Genomic DNA, 20604 nt, shown 5'->3' with positions numbered 1-20604 from the left:
AGGTCTGACAGTTCTCTGCAAGATCTGCTTCAGAGTGGACCTCACCCACCTGCAACTTCTCAGGTTTTACATACTGGTAGCCCAGTAGCCACACTTTCTAAAGTAATTACTAGGTAGGGTTTTTCCTTCCTGGTATGCATAAATTTTAATACTGGTGGTGAAATTAAATACTAAAACTGTCTTTTTAGTAAAAGGAAAAAGTAAGCATGGATTAAAACACTGACATCATTAATATATAAATGAAAAAGTTTGGCACCCCATCTCAGAATTTCTTTACACTGTTTTTATGTTTTTTTTTATTATTTGTTTAGATTCTCAGTTCCAATATAGAGTCAGGAAATCTGGCCTTTTATTCCCTGAGATTTGGAACGTCAACTTTCTTAAGTTTGTCTTAAGTCTTCTTTCCTGAATTAGAGCATTCAGCTCTAAAAAAGTGGCAGTAGAAATCATGTCTCAGGTACCCAGGCATATTCTAAAGGTATTTAAAGGTAAATAATTCTTAGCAGATTTTGCTGGACTCTGCTATTATTAAGTTCTCTTATATTATCATTGTGAAATTCAGTATTATTTCCTTTTTCCCTACAGGAGAAAAAGGTAATTTAGCAGCTTCATTTTTTTTAGTGGCTTTTCTTACAGACTGAAGTTTCTGGATATTATTTGCCGGTTTAGTCATTTCTCAATAACTGCAGGGGATTGGTTCCAGGATTCCCTATAGATAGACCAAAATCTACAGATATTGTCCTTCATATTAAATGGAATAGTATGTGCATATTATCTACATATATTCTCTTGTATATTTTAAGTCATCTCTAGATTACTTATAAGAGAGATCAGAGCTACTGTGGGTTCAGTTCTAGACAAGTAGAGTAAACTTAAATATCTCAATAGAGTTACATATTTACATTACACAGAGGCTTGTTAAGTGTATGAAAGCAGTATGTCTGAAAACAATATACCTACCTTCATTAAAAATTACTTAATTGCTAAAAAAATGCTAACTGCCTCTGACCCTTCAACAAGTTGTAATTTTTTTGTTGGTAGAGGTTCTTGCATCAGTGTTGATGGCTGCTCACTGATCAAGGTGGGAGTTGCTGAAGGTGGTGGTAGCCATGGCAACTTCTTAAAGTAAGACAATAAAGTTTGCTACATCAGTTGACTCTTCCCTTTATGATAGATTTTTTTGGCACATGTGATGCTGTTTGATAGCTATTTTACTCATAGCACTTCTTCCACAATTTGACTCAGTCCTCTGAAACTCTGAAACCCTGCTGCTGTGTTTTCAACTAACCTTATATAATAATTTAAATTCTTTGTTGGCCTGTCAGTGAAACAGAACACACTCACTTATTAAGTCTGCTCTCTTATATGGGCACATTTCATGGCACCCCCACCCCAGCCAAGTAATTGCAATAGTAACATAACAATCACTGATTACATATCACTGTAACAGATATGATAATGAAGAAGTTTAATACATTTCTAGAATTACCAATATGTGTCACAGAAACACCTACTCTGTACATACATAGTGTTGGAAAGTGGTGCTGATAGACTGCTCAACATGGGGTTGCCACAGACCTTCAATTTGTATAAAATGTGATCACTACAATGCACAATAAAGCAAAGCACAGTAAAATGGGTATGCCTTATATAAAGCTGATGCTATGTGAGTAGTTGTTACACTGTGTGTTTAGGGAATTAAGACAGGTAATTACAGATGATCACTGCAGATGCAACTGTCCTGGGCCTGACTACATAGTAATTCAATCTTTAGTTGGTTGAATCTGCAGAATGTAACCTGCAGATAATGAGAACCAACTATACTTCTCCCGTACAGCCATTACTTCAAAGAGGCAGAGTTAATTGAAAAACTCAAAACTGAATCACTTATAGACTCCCTTCTTCCTCTGGCATCTCATTTGTCTTCCCCTTCTCTGATACTAATAGTATCATTTCATTCTTTTCTCTTTCCAACCCCCATTCTTCTCTGACCATTCACACAGCTGTTAAAACACTGTCATGATTCAATTAATTATATATATGCAAAAAATATAGTTAAATCTGTATAATTTTTGATAAAATGATTTGCCAGTGTGTCTTTAATTTGTCTTCCAAACTATAAAATTATAGCATATAGAACTAGGAATAATAGATTATCAAATTCTGCTGACAGGGACAAAAAACTTCGACAACTTCGAAAGTTTCATTAACTTAGGTTGAGCTTGGCACATAATTAGTTTGTGTTGGAGGTGGCTACTATCACAAACTTTGAAGAAAGTCATTAAAGTATAGTGAAGATATTCATTAATAACCTACATGTATAAATGAGGGAGACACTGCAAGTTTACACTGTATTTTAGACTTTTTTTACTTAATAAATTCTCAATTCCAATTTGATAAACTAACTTGGAAATTATTACAGTCATAGTGACGGAATGTTAGTTTCTGTCTAGGTGCCCGATCGTTCATAAATTAACCACAGTAATTAATTACTGTGAAATTAAGAAATTTAAGAAATTAGAGTTCTGAAGATAAAATTTCATACCAGCCTTTTTAAACCTTATGCAACTAACTGAAAATAGAATACAGAACAGCAGAGAAAGTGATGTTGTGGTCACATTCACTGTAACTACTACTAATTTTACAAAAGTACTTGCCCTCTCCAAACAGCTTTTTTCCCAATATTTTCAGTAGTTATTTCCTGTTCATATCAATAGTATTTCTGCTGCTCAATAGGCAGCTGATTGAACCTGCCCTTGAAAATCACATGTCTCATTAAAATGTCAGATTCTGGGTATATGTACCCTTAAAACACTTTTATATAAAAGATATTTTGAAAAAAAATCTAACTTTCCTGTAATCTTCTTAGAAATTTAGACTTCATGTTTAGATTTACATTCTGCTTAGTTGTTGACAAATTAATCTTCAAATGTTTATCTGATTTTGATTTAATTTTAAAAGCACTAGAGATAATGAACTTACATATATTCAAAGGTATTTTTGTCTCAAAAATCATTTTTATAATGGATATCATTTTAATTTGTGAGAAATAATAACAGTAATAAATAACCTGATCTATTACACTTCTGATATTTTGTAACTTAATATTTAAGTATTATATATAGGATGGTTGTTCTCATCTTTATTATGTTACCTATTCTTACTGTCCTTTTGTTCTGTTTTCCTTTCCTACCAACTTAAGTAGCCCCACAAGAAATATGGTGACAAGTTCTTTGGAAGGTTTTCGCAACTTTTCTACCTTCCCTTCTCCTGCCAGATACAGTGCTGCCGTCCTGAGCAGTGCAGCTGCTACTGTGTCTGCTGTTATTGCTGCAAAAACCAGGTAGAACTACATGTGCACTGTGTGTCTGATGGGACCCGACAGTTTCCATTGTCTCACAAGTCACTTCAAAGAAAATCTAACCGTTTCAAACAGTCACTGCTGTAGTATGAGGTCTTAATTGTATTGTGGCTGTTTTATCCTGATTATGAATATATATCAGTGATAAGTACTGATTTTTCTTTAAATCATCCTTCTATTTCTTTTCATTGCTTACCATTTATAATTCAAGGATCAGTGGGTATTTTAAGTTGCTGTATTTTTTTTCCCTCTCACAACCTGATTAGATTTGAGAGTAATCTAAAGTCTTCACTGTTTTTGGAACACTGCTCCAAGCCCCCCCACCCCAATAAAATCTTTTTATTTTTGTGGGTTTTGTCTTTACATGACTCTAATGCTTTCTAAAAGGTGCTCTGATCAATCTTGGTGAAAATTTAATCACTTCTGTTGTTCATGAGTGAAATAGCATGATTTTAATAGTCTTTGACCTTTTCATTCTCTTATTACTGCTTTGTTCTCTTTCAGTCTGTCTCTGTCACCCTTTCTCTGGAAATGTTTCAAATCATATACTATAAAAACTACTTTCTGCTATTATTGTGATTTTCTGACTTGAAACTCTTTCTAAATGCTCACCAGGCTGTCCAGCCCTGAAAATTATCACTCATTCCTGGATGCGCTTTGCATCAGCCCTGTTTCCAAGCCTCTAGCTTTTTCATATCTCCAGTCCGCAAGGAAATCAACTGGTTCTATCGATGTTAAGGAAACAAGGTACTGTGGGGTTGATTCACAAGTGGTGATTTGCTGTTAAAGATGTTGCTTTTTGTAATAACCACCATATTAACAAGCCTGATAAGAAAACCCTTGAGCTGATTTGTGTCCAGTTTTAAATTACTGTAATTTCAGTATAAGGCATCTGTACAAATTTGTTTACTTTGTGTGATTATTAACTCATCTTTTAACCCTTTGTAACAGCTTTTACTATTGCACTTGGTGTTTGGTAAATAATTCTGCTAGTGTTCAAATTATAATACAACTCTATTTTGTATTATATGGATGTAGCTATAAGTAGTAAATGTTTAGTAACATTTTGAAATGCTGAAAAAGTAATAATGGCTTTGATTGGCTGCTATCTTGTTTTTTTTAATTTTTCATTGAAGTAGCATTGCATTATAACATTGTGTAAGTTACAGGTTTGTTTGTGTCATAAATCAACATCTGTATATACTACATTCAGTTTACACTAAAAGTCCGGTTCCTTTTTTCTTTCATTCTGCAACTGACCTCTTTTACCTCGTTAATCCACCTCCCTTTTCCCTTTTCTTTGGTCATCACTAATTTCATCTTATCTAAAAGTTTGCTTTTGCTTTATTTAGTTTACTTGTTTGTTTTGTTTCTTTCTGTATCACTTAGGAATGAAATCATGTCATGTTTATCTTTTTCCTTCTGAGTCATTTCAGTAAGCATAGTTCCTTCAGCGTGCCTCCCTGTTGTTGCAGAGGGCAAGATTTCATCTCATTTTATAGCTGAGTAATATTCCGTTGTGTATGTATGCCACATCCTCATGACTGGCTACCGTCTTATTCTTAAATGTGAAGATTTTACTGGGTCAGACAACTTAATTTCCACCTATCTGGGAAATGCTGAAATATTAAAATTGATTTTTATACTAAATTTAATTATTAGACCAAAAGTTATTAGGCATAATATAAAAGCAAACAAAAATCCCAAGTGTTTACTAGAGGTAAAATCTTACTAAAATAATTGTATAAAATCATTTCTGCAGAGCATAAAATTATAACTTAGATTTTTATCTGTTTTTTGAGTATTCTACTCTGTCCTATCTAACGAGTTCTGTTTAAGGTTTATATGTAAACATTCTGTCATTTGCTTCGCATAATAAAAATTGGTATATTGTAACATCAATCAGGTTTTAGTCTTTCATTAAACCAACTGAAAATGAATAAAAAAAGGTGATATCTTTTACACTTGTATTGAGAGACTAGAGAACAGTACTTAAAGAGAAAATGTAATACAATTTTTCAAAACTCTTTACAGTGAGAGGCGTTCTAAGACCAACTCAGCATATAGTTGTTCCCATGACCAAGCTTTATTTTAGTGAAAGAATACTAGGCCAAAGGGGCCTCCCTGGTCGAACAAGGGGTTAAGTCTCAGCGCTATGAAGCTATCCACAGCCACTGCAGCACAAGCCACTGTAGCACGAGTTAGGTCCCCACCCAGGGTGCTAACCCACATAGCACAGCAGTCCTCTCCTGTCTGGCTCAGCAGTATATTTCAGTCTGTCCGCCTATTCTGCTCCCCATTCTGTCTCTGGTAAATCCTCTTACCCCCCACACCTCTGGCCTGTACCCCAATTCTTGTATGCATAAATAAATCAATCTTAAAAAAAAAAAAATACAAGGCAAAATCAGCAAAGGGAAAAGTTATGTGGAATCATGTCCAGAAGGAAAGAGTGTCAAGCTTCTGAGTCCTCTCCTTGTGGAGTCACAGAACAAGTTTAACTCTGTAGCTATAATTTTTACAAAATGTGCTAAGTGTTATCTGTCAGAGAAGCACATTAGAAATTCAATGTATAAGACCAGGGTTTTTTTTTTTTTAAGCAGGGGGAAGAAAGAGGAATCCTTGACATAGATGCCTGCCAAGTTCATATCAAAATTCCATATTCAGAAGGAAAGCAAATGTTTAGCATTGGCACAGTGCACCACCAGCAAGTTTCCAAATGCCAGTCACTGGCCAATCTTGCAAGCAGGCCTTCCAAAGGATACTCACCCTCAGGCCTGCTTTGGCAGGTTTTACCCCAATTTCCAGAGGCATTGGAGAAATAGGAACTTTTGTTCATTTGATAACATGGTGGACATGAGAGAATTTAAAAACCATTTTCAATTAGATAATCTCAACCTAAACAGCAAATTAAGAGTATTTACTGAAGTAATTAATATAATACTCTCTTTTTTATTGATCTGTTACCTCAACAATGATTTCAGTCATTCAGAGCAATTGAGCTTCTGTGCATGGCATTATTTGAACAACTAGTTTAATATTGGTTTGTATTATTGTTGTATGTGTTTTATTTTACTTGATAGATATACAGTTAATCCTTGAAGAGCAGGGGCTTAGCCTGTGAAGTTTCACTTTTATGTGGATTTTCTTGTAAGCAAACAGTGTAAATTATGGTATGAATAAATTAAGTATAGAATTATGAATATATTTTTGAATTTTTTTCTCTAGCTATTTTTTTAATTTTTTTTTAATTTTTTTTTAATAGAGGCATGTTTTATTTATTTATTTGTTTGGTTGGTTGTTCTGTTTACACATGCACTGGTTACAGTCAGAAGTGCGGGAGGGTGAGAGAATTCACCAGAGCCAGAGCGGGGAGCAGAGCAGGCAGAAGGACCGAAGTACACTGCTGAGGGGAACAGCGGGCGGCAGGAGAGGTCTGCGCGCCATGTGGGACCCTCCTCTGGTGGCCGGGGAGCAGCCGGGGATCGAACCGGCGCCGCAGAGGCCGCGGGCAGCTTCGCAACCCAGCGCTCAACCGCTGCGCCACCGGGGAGGCCCAGCTACGTTATTATAGGAATACAGTGTACAATATATGTAACATGTAATACAATACGTGTTAATTGACTTTGTGTTATTGTAAACCTTCCTAATTAATACAGACTATTGTAGTTAACTTTTGGGGACTTATATGTGGACATTTTACTACATGGGGTGGTCAGTGGTGAGTGCCTTAACACCACTTTTGTTCAAGGGTCAGCTGTATCCATTGCTGTTGCATCATTACAAAATGCTTGTATTATAATTTGAGCTACTAAATTTTTTTTGGTTTTGGGGGTGGGGTGGGAGGTTTGGAAATGACAGTATATAATTATGAATAACAAATAACTGGGTGGTAAAAGCTATTTGATCATCTTAATCTAAATCAAACATCTGTGCAGTGAAGCAGCACAAATAAGGCCTCCAGGTAAGCAAATAACTAGTTGAGAGAGGAGAGTGGCAATTTGGCTCTTGTTTTCCTGTCTTACGGACCCAGAATGCCTGCCATTCTACTAGGCTAGGGAAGTTGACTCTTGTTTACCACTATGTGGCCAGTGCATAGCACCTTTATGGCATATACTGTGTGCTTAAGTATTTATTGAATGAATGAATGACTGAGTATGTGAATGAACAGAGTAACTGATGAGATGCACCAGAGGAATGTGAGGGAGAGGAAAGGAACATTAATGGCATTTCAAAGAGATTATCGGGATTCACCAATAATTAATCACTTTATTCTTTTGTTATGTTGAGATAGGAATAGGGAGACTAAATTAGTTTTTTTTTCAATTGTGATAACATTGGTTTACAACACTGTGAGTGATGCAGAGGTATAGGTCCATACCCCGTCCAATGTCTGTTATCACACCACACCCTCCACCTAGGGACTTAATAGTACTCCATCATATTTCATTGGACTACCTCCATACTTTGTTCCCCACACTGTCCTTACCCTTCTGATAGCCTGAATACCACAGTTAGAGTTCTAGAGTTTATATTAGCTTGGTTTTGTCTATTCCTTTATTTTGTTCTCTGTGATCCACAAATAAATGAGATCATCTGGTATCTGTCGTTCTCCTTCTGACTTTTATTCACTCAATAGTATTCCCTCCAGAGCCTTCTACATCACGAATGGCAAGAGTTCATCTATTTTTTACAGCTGACTAGTATATTATTGTGTATATATACCAATCTTCTTAATACACATCTGCCATTGGCCACCTAGGTTGTTTCCATGACTTGGCTGTTGTTAGTGGTACTACAGTGAACATAGGAGTATATATATATATATATATATACCTTCATGGTAGTGTCTTAGCATTCTTCAGGTAGATATCTAGGATACCTAAAAGTGTGATTGGTTGATCACATGGTAGATTTATTTTAAATATTTTGAGAAACACCCATATTGTTTTCCATAGGAGTTAGGCATTCAGTCCATTCCCACAAATAATTATGCATGTTCCTTTTGTGCCACATCCTTGAGAAAGCTTGTTTCTGATCTTTTTGATATGGGTTGTTCTCACATGTATAAAGTATGTTAGTTTTCATTTGCATTTCCCTGATGATCAGAAACAAGTATGCATTCATGTGCCTGTTGGTCCCCTGTCCAATTTTTTGGTTGGGTTATTTGTGTTACTGTTGTTGAGATGTATGAGTTCTTTGTAGATTTTGGATTTTACCCTTGTTGTATGTATTATGTGCAGACATTTTGCCCTTTGGTAGGATGTGTTTTCATTTTAATGATAGTTCCCCCCACCACTACCACTGTGCAGAAGCTTTCTTTTCGTTTAGTCCCATTTATTTTTGCTTCTGTTTCCCTTGCTGTTGGAATAAAGTCTGCAAAGATATTCCTGAAGCCAATGTTGTGGAGTGTCTTGCTTATTTTAAAGGTTTGGCTATACAAATTTTTCAACATCCTAGTATCTCATGATCTTTTAAAAAGGTCTTCCAAAGTATTGAACATATGTAACCTCACTCCTTCACCAATAACCAAAACTCAGTTTGTCTTTTTCCCTACGTATTATATGGCTTCAAATCTTCCATTCAAGTGATGAGCTTTTGTATGTTGTATGAAATATTGGCATAGTTTCACTCTTTTGCATGTGGCTGTTCAGTTTTCCCAACACCATTTTGTTGAAAAGACTTTATTTATTGTATACTCTTTGCTCCTTTTTCATAGGTTAAATGTTCACATAAGCATTGGTTTATTTCTGAGCTTTCTGTTGTATTCCATTTATCTGCATTTTTTTTTTTAATTTTGGCATCTATTTTGATTCCAAAATCATACTGTTTTGATTACCATAGCTTTGTGTTATAGCTTGATGTCTGGGCATGTGTTAGCTCCTTTCTTATTTTTTGTCAAATCCCTTTGACTGTTCAGGGTGTTTTATGGTTCCATAGAAATTTCAATGATGTTTCTTTGTTTTAACAGTGTCATTGAGTGATTGATAATGATTACTTTGAATCTGTTTATTGCTTTGGTTAAGTTGGCCAGTTTGGCAATGTTATTTTTTCTAATCCTTGAACCTTTCCATTTCTTTATGTCTTCTATTTCTTTTAATGCGTCTCATTTTTGTTGTAGTACAACTCTTTCACCTCTTTTGTTAAGTTTATTCCTAGGTGTTTAATTGTTTTTGATGTGATCAGATAGTTTTCTCCCTTTCTCCCTCTTCTACCTTGCCTAGCTAGAATTTTCAATACTATGTTGAATAGTAGTGATGAATGTGGAAATCCTTCTCTTGTACATGATCTTAGAGGAAAAGCTTTCAGTTTTCTCCATTAAGTATGATGTTAAGTATGATGTTAGCTCTGTGTTTTTACATGTAGCCTCTATTATGTTGAGTATTTTCCTTCTATTCCCATATTTTGAGAGTTTGTTTTTTAAGATTTATTTACTTATGCATACAAGAGCTGGGGTGCAGGCCAGAGACACAGGGGATGAGAGGATTCACCAGAGACAGAGTGGGGCACAGAACAGGCAGACTGACTGAAACACACTGCTGAGGGGAGCAGTGGGCGAGATAGGAGAGGTCTGCTTCGCCATGTGGGTTGCTCCCTGGCTGGCCGGGAACGAACTCTGTACTGAAGAGGCTGCGGTTTGCTTCATAGTGCAGTGCTTAACCCCTTGTGCCACCAGGGAGGCCCCTATTTTGAGAGTTTTTATCTTAAGTGGCTGTTGAATATTCATTGCCTTCTGTGCATCTGTTTGATATGATCATAGGATTGTTTTTTATTGAACATATGTAATCTGACTTCTTTCCATTGTTGATGTAGTGAGTTACAGTTTAATTTTTGAATGTTGAACTACCCTTGCATCTCTGGAGTAAGTCCCAATTGGTCATGGTGTGTGATCCTTTTAATGCACTATTGAATTTGGTTTGCAAATACTTTGTTGATGATTTTTACATTCATGTGATCAAAAAGAAACTATAAACTAGCTTATTTTAAAGATTTGACTATGTAATTTTTTCAACATCCTAATATCTCATGATTTTTTTTAAGAGGCATGTATTTTTATTTATTTATTTATTTGTTTGTTTGTACATGCACTGGGTACAGTCAGAAGCGCGGGAGGGTGAGAGAATTCACCAGAGCCAGAGCGAGGAGCAGAGCAGGCAGAAGGACCGAAGTACACTGCTGAGGGAAGCAGCGGGCGGCAGGAGAGGTCTGCGCGCCATGTGGGACCCTCCTCCGGTGGCCGGTGGCCGGGGAGCCGCCGGGGATCGAACCCGCGCCGCAGAGGCCGCGGGCAGCTTCGCAACCCAGCGCTCAACCGCTGCGCCACCGGGGAGGCCCTATCTCATCTTTTTAAAAGATCTTCCAATGTATTTAACATATGTAACCTGATTTCTTTTCTTTTATTCAGTCATGGTTTTAGAGTTTGTTGTTTTTTTTTTTAAAGATTTATTTATTTATGCATACAAGAGCTGAGGTACAGGCCAGAGGTGTGGCGGGGGCTGGGGTGAAAGGATTCACCAGAGACAGAGCAGGGAACAGAACAGGCAGATCGACCGAAGTACACTGCAGAGGGGAAGAGTGGGCGAGTCAGGAGAAGTCTCCTGCACCATATGGGTTAGCTCCTGGCTGGCCGGGAATCAAACTCTGCAGAGGCTGCAGACAGCTTCATAGGCTGCGTCTTAACACCTTTCGCCACCAGGGAAGCCTGGTTTTAGAGTTTTTTAAAAAAATAGTCATTTAGTTGTTATTTTTGTTTTCCTTAGAGATAAAATAAATTGAGAAAAGAAAGTATCATTGTGAAATTAGATTGCTAGCACTCCCCCAAAAATGTTTCCTTATTTTATTTCCAGCAACACCCAGGAGCCTTCTCAGCAGTTGACTCCAGCAGTAGCTTCAGCACGTAGCATGCCTGAGAGGTCAGAGAGTCCAGCCTCCTCAAGACCAGGCGTGGCTGGTCTCCCCACTGCTGCTGCCTTCAAGCCTGTAGGATCCACCAGCATCATCAAATCACCAAGCTGGCAACGGCCAAATCAAGCAGGTATGCCAAAGAAATCTCTTGCTTTTTGTTTTTCAGAAGCATAGCTATGAAAATGTATACTGGGATATGATAGAATTCACTGGTGTAACCAATTCTCAACCATATAAATTCAAAAAGGGCTGCAGAAAGTAGCTAGAGCAGGGCCTTCCTGGTGGCGCAGCAGGTTGAGTGCTGAAATATGGAGCTGTCTGCAGTTTCTGCAGCGCCAGTACGACTCCCGGCCGGCCAGGGAGATTCCCAGAGGACGTGGCAGACCTCTCCTGTTGAGCCCACTGCTCCCCTTAGCAGTGTGTTTCGGTCCTTCTGCCTGTTCTGCTCCCTGCTCTGTCTCAGGTGAATTCTCTGGCCTGTACCCCAGTGCTTGAATAAATAAATAAATCTTTTAAAAAAAAAAGAAAAAATAGCTAGAGCAGTTTTCCTCTTTATGAAAAGTGTTACTACATTCTCAGTGTGTTTGATAAAAACACTAATTGCATTATAATTATGGAACTGTACATTTCCAATTCAAAAGGCATATGTTGAATTGTAAATTCTGGGTTTTATTAACTGACTATATTATTAAAAGGTTATCCTTGGAAATGCAACATTTTAGTTTTGATTATATATATACAAAATAGTAATAAATGATTTATTACTGTCAAATAATTTATTACTGTCAAATAATTATTGATGAAAGGTTCTTTTACTCCTTGTCCTCTGAAGATTTAAGAGGCAGGAGTATAAGAAGAACATAGTAGCAGTGAGGGAATATTTCAGTGGTTCTTGTTCAGTTCTATGGATAAACAGCTTTACATAAGTCTCTTAATTTCTTTAACACCCTCAGTTTTCTTTTTTTTTTTTTAAGATTTATTTATTTATTTATACAAGCACTGGGTACAGTCAGAAGCGCGGGAGGGTGAGAGAATTCACCAGAGCCAGAGCAGGGAGCAGAGCAGGCAGAAGGACCGAAGTACACTGCTGAGGGGAGCAGCGGGCGTGGCAGGAGAGGTCTGCGCGCCATGTGGGACCCTCTCCCATTGGCCGGGGAGCAGCTGGGGATCTAAACAGCGCTGCAGAGGCTGCCGGCAGCTTCTCAAGCCAGCACTCAACCACTGCGTCACTGGGGAGGCCCAACACCCTCAGTTTTCTTATCTGTAAAGTGAACACAAATTAATTGATATCCTGTTTTCCAAGAATGAACAATCTCTCATCATTCTCCCTGGGTAGTCTTTCATCCAAATTCTTTTTACTACCTAGCCACTGATAGTTTACAATAATCTCTCTCATCCTGAACTCCATGACCCAAGCCCATTGACCTAGTTGCTGCTTCTTGGTGGCACCTCAAATGCAGCTTGTCTGAAAATATTACTTGTGTCTGGTAATGGTGCATCCATCCAGTACCAACACTAGAATATAAGCTTGAGACCTCCAGTGCACATTCTCACAGAACTAACCCCACATGACTCTACTTCTGGTTTTTCTTTTATCCTCTCTCTGTTCAGAACCCTTGCCATGCTCAGGCCTTTGCCATTATAAACAACTTGTAACTAATTTCCCAATCTCCTCACCTCTTCCATCTGATCTCCACACTTCATGATTCATTAAAGTCATTACCTTGCTGCCAATGCTTTCCTGTGTCTCCTCCCATTCCTTAATGTCTTATTTGAGTCCTTCATTCTGGCCTCTATTAAGTTCTTTTTTTTTTTTTTAAAGATTTATTTTATTTATACAAGAACTGGGTTTGGGCCAGAGGCGCAGGAGGGTGAGAGAATTCGCCAGAGACAGAGCAGGGAGCAGAACAGGCAGATGGACCGAAAACACTGCTGAAGGGAGCAGTGGGCTAGACAAGAGAGGTCTGCTGTGCCATGTGGGTATCTTCCTGGCCGGCCGGGAATCAAACCCATGCTGCAGAGTCTGTGGACAGCTTTACAGCGCTGCACTCAAACTGCTGCACCACCAGGGAGTCCCCCTGTTAAGTTCTCAATCTCATCTGCTTGCTCCGCCTTAGTGACCATCTGAGCTCTGGTCTTACTAAAGCAACTTCAGTTATTGAGACATGCCATGCCACCAGTTTTTTTTTTTTTTTTTTTTGGATGTTCTTGTCCCTTAATAGAGCAGACACTTCCATACCTAGCCCTTTTTGTAATTCTAGTCATTCCTTACATGTATTGGCGTGTTGATTATATATAGAGAGTTGCTTTTTAAAAGATGTTAACTTCAAATGTTTATCATTTGATATGGTAAGAATATTTTTTAAAGTTCTAAAAGTGAACTTTTAATTAAGAAGCTTATTTATTTTTGTTATATATAATGTTTTTTTAAAATTCATTTTTTACTTAGGTAATATTTGGATACCCTCATCAATTGTTGCCACTGTAGTGCACCCACCACCCAGTCACCCAGAGATCAGAGTCTATTGTGCTTCCTTATGGCCTTATCTCCCTCTTCTCTGTAAACTTCAGTTCTGTAGTCAGCTTTCAAGGGTTAGCCCTTAAGCTTGTCTTTATCTGACTCTTAGTTTACTTACTCCATATTCCACATATTAGTGACACCATCCAATATTTATATTTCTCTCCCTGACTTTTTTTCACTTAGCATTATCCCTTCCAGCTCCATCCATGTTGCTGCAAATGACATGGGTTTATCTTTTTTGGTTGCAGAATAATATTCCGCTGTGTAAATATATACCATATCGTCTTGGTCCACTGATCTATTTGGGGGTACTTTCCAAAATTTGTAAATTTTATTATAGTAAAGAGCTCTGCAGAGAACATGGGAGTGCAAGTTTCCTTTTGAATTAGTGATTTTGAATTTTTTGGGTAGATGCCTAGGAGTGGAATTAGTGGGTCATATGGCAAATGCATTTTTAATGTTCTGAGAACTTCCATATGCTTTCCATAAATTGTGTTCTGAAGATTTGTTCTCTGGGTGTTGTTATTATTTCCCTGAGGACTCATGTGCTGTTTGTTTGGTTTTTTCTTCTCCCCAGTATTTACCTTGGGTTCCAACTGCTGTAGGCAGGACTTCCTCTGGGCATATCTCCTTACTTCACTACTCAGTGGTCTCACCAATCTGGGCAGGTAGCTACTTGGATCTTATGAATGTTGTGGAGCTTGGGGCCACACTTGTTACCTCCCTTGACATGGGTTCTAGATACCAGCTATCTAGGCAGGTGCTGGTGGAGTCTCACAGGAGGTCACGTGGCCCGGGGCCACTATGGCACCACCCCAGTTTGGGTCGAGGGCTCCAGCTCTCTGGGTGGGTACTGGCAGAATCTCACAGGAAATCACAGGCATCTGGCCACTCTGGCACTTTCCCTGGCAAGGGTACTAGGTTTCAGGGTCTGAACAGGGAGTGTACATAATGTCTAAATTTATTAGACACTACTCTTTGCCTAATGTTAATAAATTGTTTTTAGAAATATACTCTATATAACTTATTTCACATTGTCAGTTCATATAGTTTTTATATTATTATTACATGTTACTATTTTCAAAAGGCCTAGTAGTTTTGTTCTAGAGGGAAAGGGAATAATAGGCTGTTACATGTGATCTAGGCTAATTTAAAGAAAGTACTGTTTTATTACTTAAAAAACTTAAAATATTTAGGCTGATTAGCATCTGAATTTCTGAACTGTTAGATGACTAAATGCTGACACCCTAACCCCATATTTTTGTGTATTTGCATTTATGTTAAGATTATCTGTGATGATAGAGATTTGCTGTAGTTGTTTTGTATGCACATAGTTATTTTGTTATTTTGTTATGCATAGTTATTTTGTAAGCTTTTGGTAGGTAATTGGAAGGGAACAAAAGAATATTTCCCACAATAACAAGGAAAAGAATGAATTCATGGAATAGAAAGTAAAGGGAGAGCATAAAGTACATGTTTTGCTTTTGGAAATTAGGAATTTAAGGGAAATTCAGGAACAAAATACTGACTTATAAAGGGAAAAGGAAAAAATTCCTTAATGTGAAACTCCTGCAGAGTACAGTTACGCAAAAGAACCACAAGAGGGCGAAAGAACCCTTTCTTCTCAGTCAAATTTAATTTATTAAAATAATCAAAGCAGGCAGCTATAATATGATGTACGTGGTTAAAATTTTAAATGTTACACTTTTTTTTTAAAGATTTATTTATTTATTTATACAAGCACTGGGTACATTCAGAAGCGCGGGAGGGTGAGAGAACTCACCAGAGCAGGGAACAGAACAGGCAGAACAGGCAGACTCTGCCAAGGGGGGCAGAGGGCGTGGCAGGAGAGGTCTGCGTGCCATGTGGGACCCTCACCGGTGGCTGGGGATCAAACCGGCACTGAAGAGGCTACGGGCAGCTGGGCAGCTTCACAGCCCAGCGCTCAACCACTGCGCCACCAGGGGAGGCCCTTAAATGTTACACTTTTTAAAGAAAATTTAAGTGCTCTTAATTTTAGCAGAACTATAAAAGTATAAATATTATACATTAGTTAAATATAAAAAAGAAATATATTTTGCCATTGAAGTCATACTTGAATTACATCATGATGCTTAGTTCAAATCAGAAAATATTTATATAACTCCTCTGTTCTTGCTACAGGTGATATAAAATAGCATATAATGAATTTTGTGACGAGTAATCATATGAATACAAAGTTTCCAACTACTCGCATTCTTACTCTACCCAATAATATACATACCATATTTAATAAACAAAGCAAAACCACCTCAGAATCTACTTTCATTCTTTGATAGTTTTAAGAGCTTCTTAATGCAGTGGTAAAGCTCTTTGATTTAGTGCATGATAAGTGTCTCCTTATGAGTCCTTATGTTCTTCACAATTTACCTGTGAAAACTACAGTGCTAACAAAGGAATATAAAAACTGGAAAAGTAAGTTGCTGGACTAGTGTAGATAAAGATTAAGGTGGGTGGCATTGCTTCTTAAATTGAGTACTTCTGGACTTTTTTCTTTTAATAATGTGCAGCTGTGCTCTAGGGTAGACAAAGGCCAAAAACGATTTTTGACCCCTCACCTCCAATCACCAAAGAGTAGCTATTATTGGTAATATCACAAATAATACCTACAGTTGGTGGGGTCAAAATCACTGAAGTGCTACTGTGACTCACTGAGTTGGTCCTGAAATCAGTTTACTGGCTCATTTCTAGCATTTTGTTTAAAAAAAAAAATAGAATATAAAATATAAGAATATTTTAGTATAGTATTTTAACAGGGAGGGTAGGTATGTTATACAAATGTCTTCTTATTTTACATATGTATATAAATAAGTGTAAGTTTTTTGGGTCAGTATGTAAAGGGATTTTTTAAACTATATTTTCTAGTTTAAAAAGTTTGAAAATAACTTATTTAAGTATGTAAGTTTGTCTATTGGGGATTACATAGTTTTGAAATGGTAGGCAAAAAAGGGGAAAACTTCATTGAAAGAACTAAATTGAAATTTTAAGACCTGTAGTTGTATTTTGAGTTTGTCATAGATTTCTAAATTCTCTACTAACATTCTGACTTTAAATCTTACATTATTTTGCTTGTTGTGGATAACAAGCTTGTTGCTTGTTATCCAGAGGTCTTTCAAAAACAGAATAATGCTATACTAAATGATAAGTAGGATCCAGGTAAGCATGTAACAGTATTAGAGTTCAGGTCGATCATATTTTTCTCAAATATATAGTATCTCAGGCATGTGGACTGGCCAGGAACTAAATATTTTAGATACAAAATATTCATAAATTCATAATCTGCATGGAATTATTAAGATAACAAAAGAAATAAGAATCCAAGCTTGAGTTTTATGTAAGCTAGCAATAATACTTCCTATTCAGTTTGCCCCATGTCTTTGGTAGTTCTTCCATAATTCATAGTTCTTCAGAAACATTCACTTGATATAGTAAAGTACATTAAAAAGTAAGATCCTTCTTGTTACTTTCCAGGACTAGGAATTTGTACTTTATAACTTATATTTGAATGCACTATGTATGTCTAAAAGATATTTTGATGCATAAAACCTCCATCTTGTATTTAATTAATAAGAGTATTTTTAAGATCTTTGTAAATTTGTTGGTTTAAATATTAAAAAAATGTTCCTGTGTGTATGTAAGTGACATAATTTGCTTTGTAAAAATTCTTCTAGATTCTCTTTATGGTATAGATACCAGATTAGGCAAGTTTAGTTCATTAGACACAAGTATGTGAAAATACACACACACACACACAAACACACAATATTTGTATTACTGTCTTACCAAATAAAGTCAGATGTTTTTGACAAATTCAATTTTAAAATCATGAAGAACCATTATATGTTGGAAGCACATCAGTTTTCTAACTTCAATTTTATGCAAAATGAAAATGACTAATTATTTAGAATGTAAGCAGTGTATTACTAGATCAGACCTATTGCTCATGGAACCCTGTTTGCCGACTAGCGGTGGCTCTGAGGAATAGAAATGCAGGCTCAGTGAGGTATGAATTCAGAAAGCTAGAGATGGTCCCCCAAAGGAGCATTTTGAGCCTTTAATTTCTTTATATATTAAAATGAGGGTCTAAAACTTCCCAGTATTAACACTATTGTGACGCTCAAATGATCTAAAATGCTGAAGTGTCTTATACAAAGATGGTACTCAAGAAAGGTCAAGCTCTTACCCCTTAATTCATTTTAGTGACAGCATTAACAACTTATACAAAATGAAGTAACTTCCCTAAATGAGAATGTTTTGGGCCTTCTGTTGCCAGCACATTAAATGTTTGACTTCCTAATAGGTCTTCCTGTCCCTGTATGACCTGTGACAACCATATTCACCCTTATATTGGAATATTGTTCCTTATAAAGAAGACACACTAAAGCTTATGAGTTCATGCCATCTCTTGGGTATATACCTCTGTGCTTTGTACAAGCTCTCCTTTTATTTGAAATCCTTTTCCACCCTTCTCCCCCTGGCAATTTTTCATTGTCTTTAAGACCAGATTTCATCTTTGTGAGCCTTTCCTGAGTCCTTCAAATAACACCTATTCTCTTTCTATGTTCCTACAAATTTTTGGTGACTACTTATTATAGAATTCATCATGTTCATTTTAATTGTTTACACTATTTTTAGATCCCCATAAGGACAGGGGCCAGGTCTTATTAATCCTTTTTATAACAGCATCTATACAATACCTGCTATAGTTTTTGGGCCTTCTATAAAGGTCACTGAGTAAGACAGTAAGGTGGATAGTTCACTTTGTTTTATTTTGGATATCTCTCTGTGATTTGAGGGTTAACATGGTTTATTTGCCAGGATATTTTCTTTCCCCTACCAGCAATAAAATTCCCACCACAGGCATTGAACAAAGGTAGACCATTTACCAAAGCCTGCCATTAAAAACTACATGTATTACTTAAGGAGACTCCATTATCCTTTGTCATTAAACTCCCATAAGACTTCAAAGTTGTGAACCTAAGCAGTCTTATAACTACATTGTATTATATATTTCCAGCAGTTAAAATTAGTAATAGATTGGTTATCCTAGGTACAAAATTTTTAAAAATATGTGGGATTTTTTGGCATATAAGCAGCATAGCAGTGGAGCACAGAGAAATTAGTAGAACTATTCATTTTTTTTGTCACTGTGTACAAATTAACTTGGATGAAAAGAGTTAGAAAATAATAGAAATAGGAATAACAAAGGTGCAAGGAAGAGTAAGATGAGATTGTGAGGCTCAGGTTAGGTGTGAAGAATTTGGATCACTGGAAATGGAAAGGAGACAAAGTAATTACTTGAGGTGGAATATGTATTTGTTTATATTACAGTCACATTCATGCAGGAATAAAGTGTTAATGTTTGTACCTAAAGTAAATTCAGTAAGCTTCCTTGAGTATGTTTAGGAAGAGGCCAAGTTGGAGAGGAACAACATGCAAAAGCATAAGAATGCAAAACTGCTCAGAGAACTTGATTTCTTGAAAGAAAAGGTTGTAGTTTGGTATGTTCAGGATTTACTGATCAGAAAGTAAACTGGACCAAATAATAGGGACTTGTTCTGAAAGGACTTTGAAAGTAAGGGAGTGAGGACTGATCCAGAAAGAAAGCTATTAATAGATTTGTACTTGGTAAGTGACAGGAAATTTGCATTATTAAAAGAGCATTGACTTCATTATAATAATTAACATTGGAGTCCTAGAAACTATGTAAGAGGTTGTGGAGGCAATCCAGTATAGAGAATGTGATAATGAATATTACTGTGGGTACTGGTAGTTGTGATGGAGGAATTCCTAGGAGAAGAGAATATATTGTGCTTAAACATGTTAATCTGACTGGGTTCCCAAGGATCTTGGTTCCCCATAAAGTATTTATGTATCCTTTGTTAAAACACAGCTAAGTAAATGGTTGTATTTGGCATGGAGAACTTTACTTTGTTCTGACTAAGTCAAAGTAAGGCACACAAAATTTGTTGAGTAGGTTTAGGTGTTTTATTTAATGTGTAATTACAAAATATAAATCTGAGTGAATTGCATCTTGTGTTATATATGAGAAATAAATTAAAGTTTATTTTTTAACAAAATGGTTCCTGGCAAGTACATTTATTATCCCTAAATCAGTATTTTCTAAATTTTGATTTTTTCAGTGTTTTCTAGTTAAAGTGCGATTAATAGCTTTGTCATCATCCTCATTGCATTGCTTTGCAGGAAGCACACGATTCATGTTGTGATAGATTTAAACATTTTAAGATGGAAAAGGGCTTTTTCTTAGGCAAAAAATTCTTGAGTCATTTCATTACTTACATGCAGTTCAGAAAGCTTAAAGTCCACATAAATAAGCTTTAATTTCTTTTTTTAATTATGGGGATTTTTTTTCTTGCTTGCTGATTTTGAAAGCATCCGTAATGATATTTAACAAATAGCTTACAATTCCTTATTAAGAAAATCATAAAGCTATATAATATTGGCTAATACTCAATTCTGTAGAAAACAATATATCTTTATTTCATAGAACCTAGGAAAATAAAAAAACTTTGTTAGGTTTTCTTTCACAGTAGTTTGTGTTTTTGCTGATATTTTTCCCTTCGCTGTTTTTCATTAGCAGTTACTATATTCCATTACAATAATGCCACTCCAGCCTTTCCTTAATTGTATGTGTACACAACACCCTGCTTATTTTTGTAGCCACAGATTTTGGCCAGATGTTATGGAATTTCTTTGGTTTACTTTTATTAAATGTGACCAAGGAAGCAGACATTGTATTGAGGAAAGTTATGGCATTTAG

General features: G+C 36.5%; 1 protein-coding gene across 2 annotated transcripts in view; it reads left to right on the top strand.

Moving 5' to 3' along the window:
- The window catches only part of PDLIM5 (PDZ and LIM domain 5), a gene marked incomplete at both ends in the record, with an annotated part of 228711 nt that overhangs the window by 158066 nt on the left and 50041 nt on the right, over positions 1 to 20604 (top strand). For both annotated transcript variants that reach the window (XM_084233451.1, XM_084233450.1), the window contains one exon: positions 11206 to 11393. In XM_084233451.1, coding sequence (XP_084089577.1) covers positions 11206 to 11393 — 188 coding nt within the window. The remainder of the gene's footprint in view (positions 1 to 11205; positions 11394 to 20604) is intronic.

The sequence above is a fragment of the Talpa europaea genome (genome assembly GCF_964194135.1).
Source record: "Talpa europaea genome assembly, chromosome: 5".
Lineage (NCBI taxonomy): Eukaryota > Metazoa > Chordata > Mammalia > Eulipotyphla > Talpidae > Talpa > Talpa europaea.
Note: the sequence above shows the minus strand (reverse complement) of the source record. Positions and strands in the feature narration are given on the sequence as shown.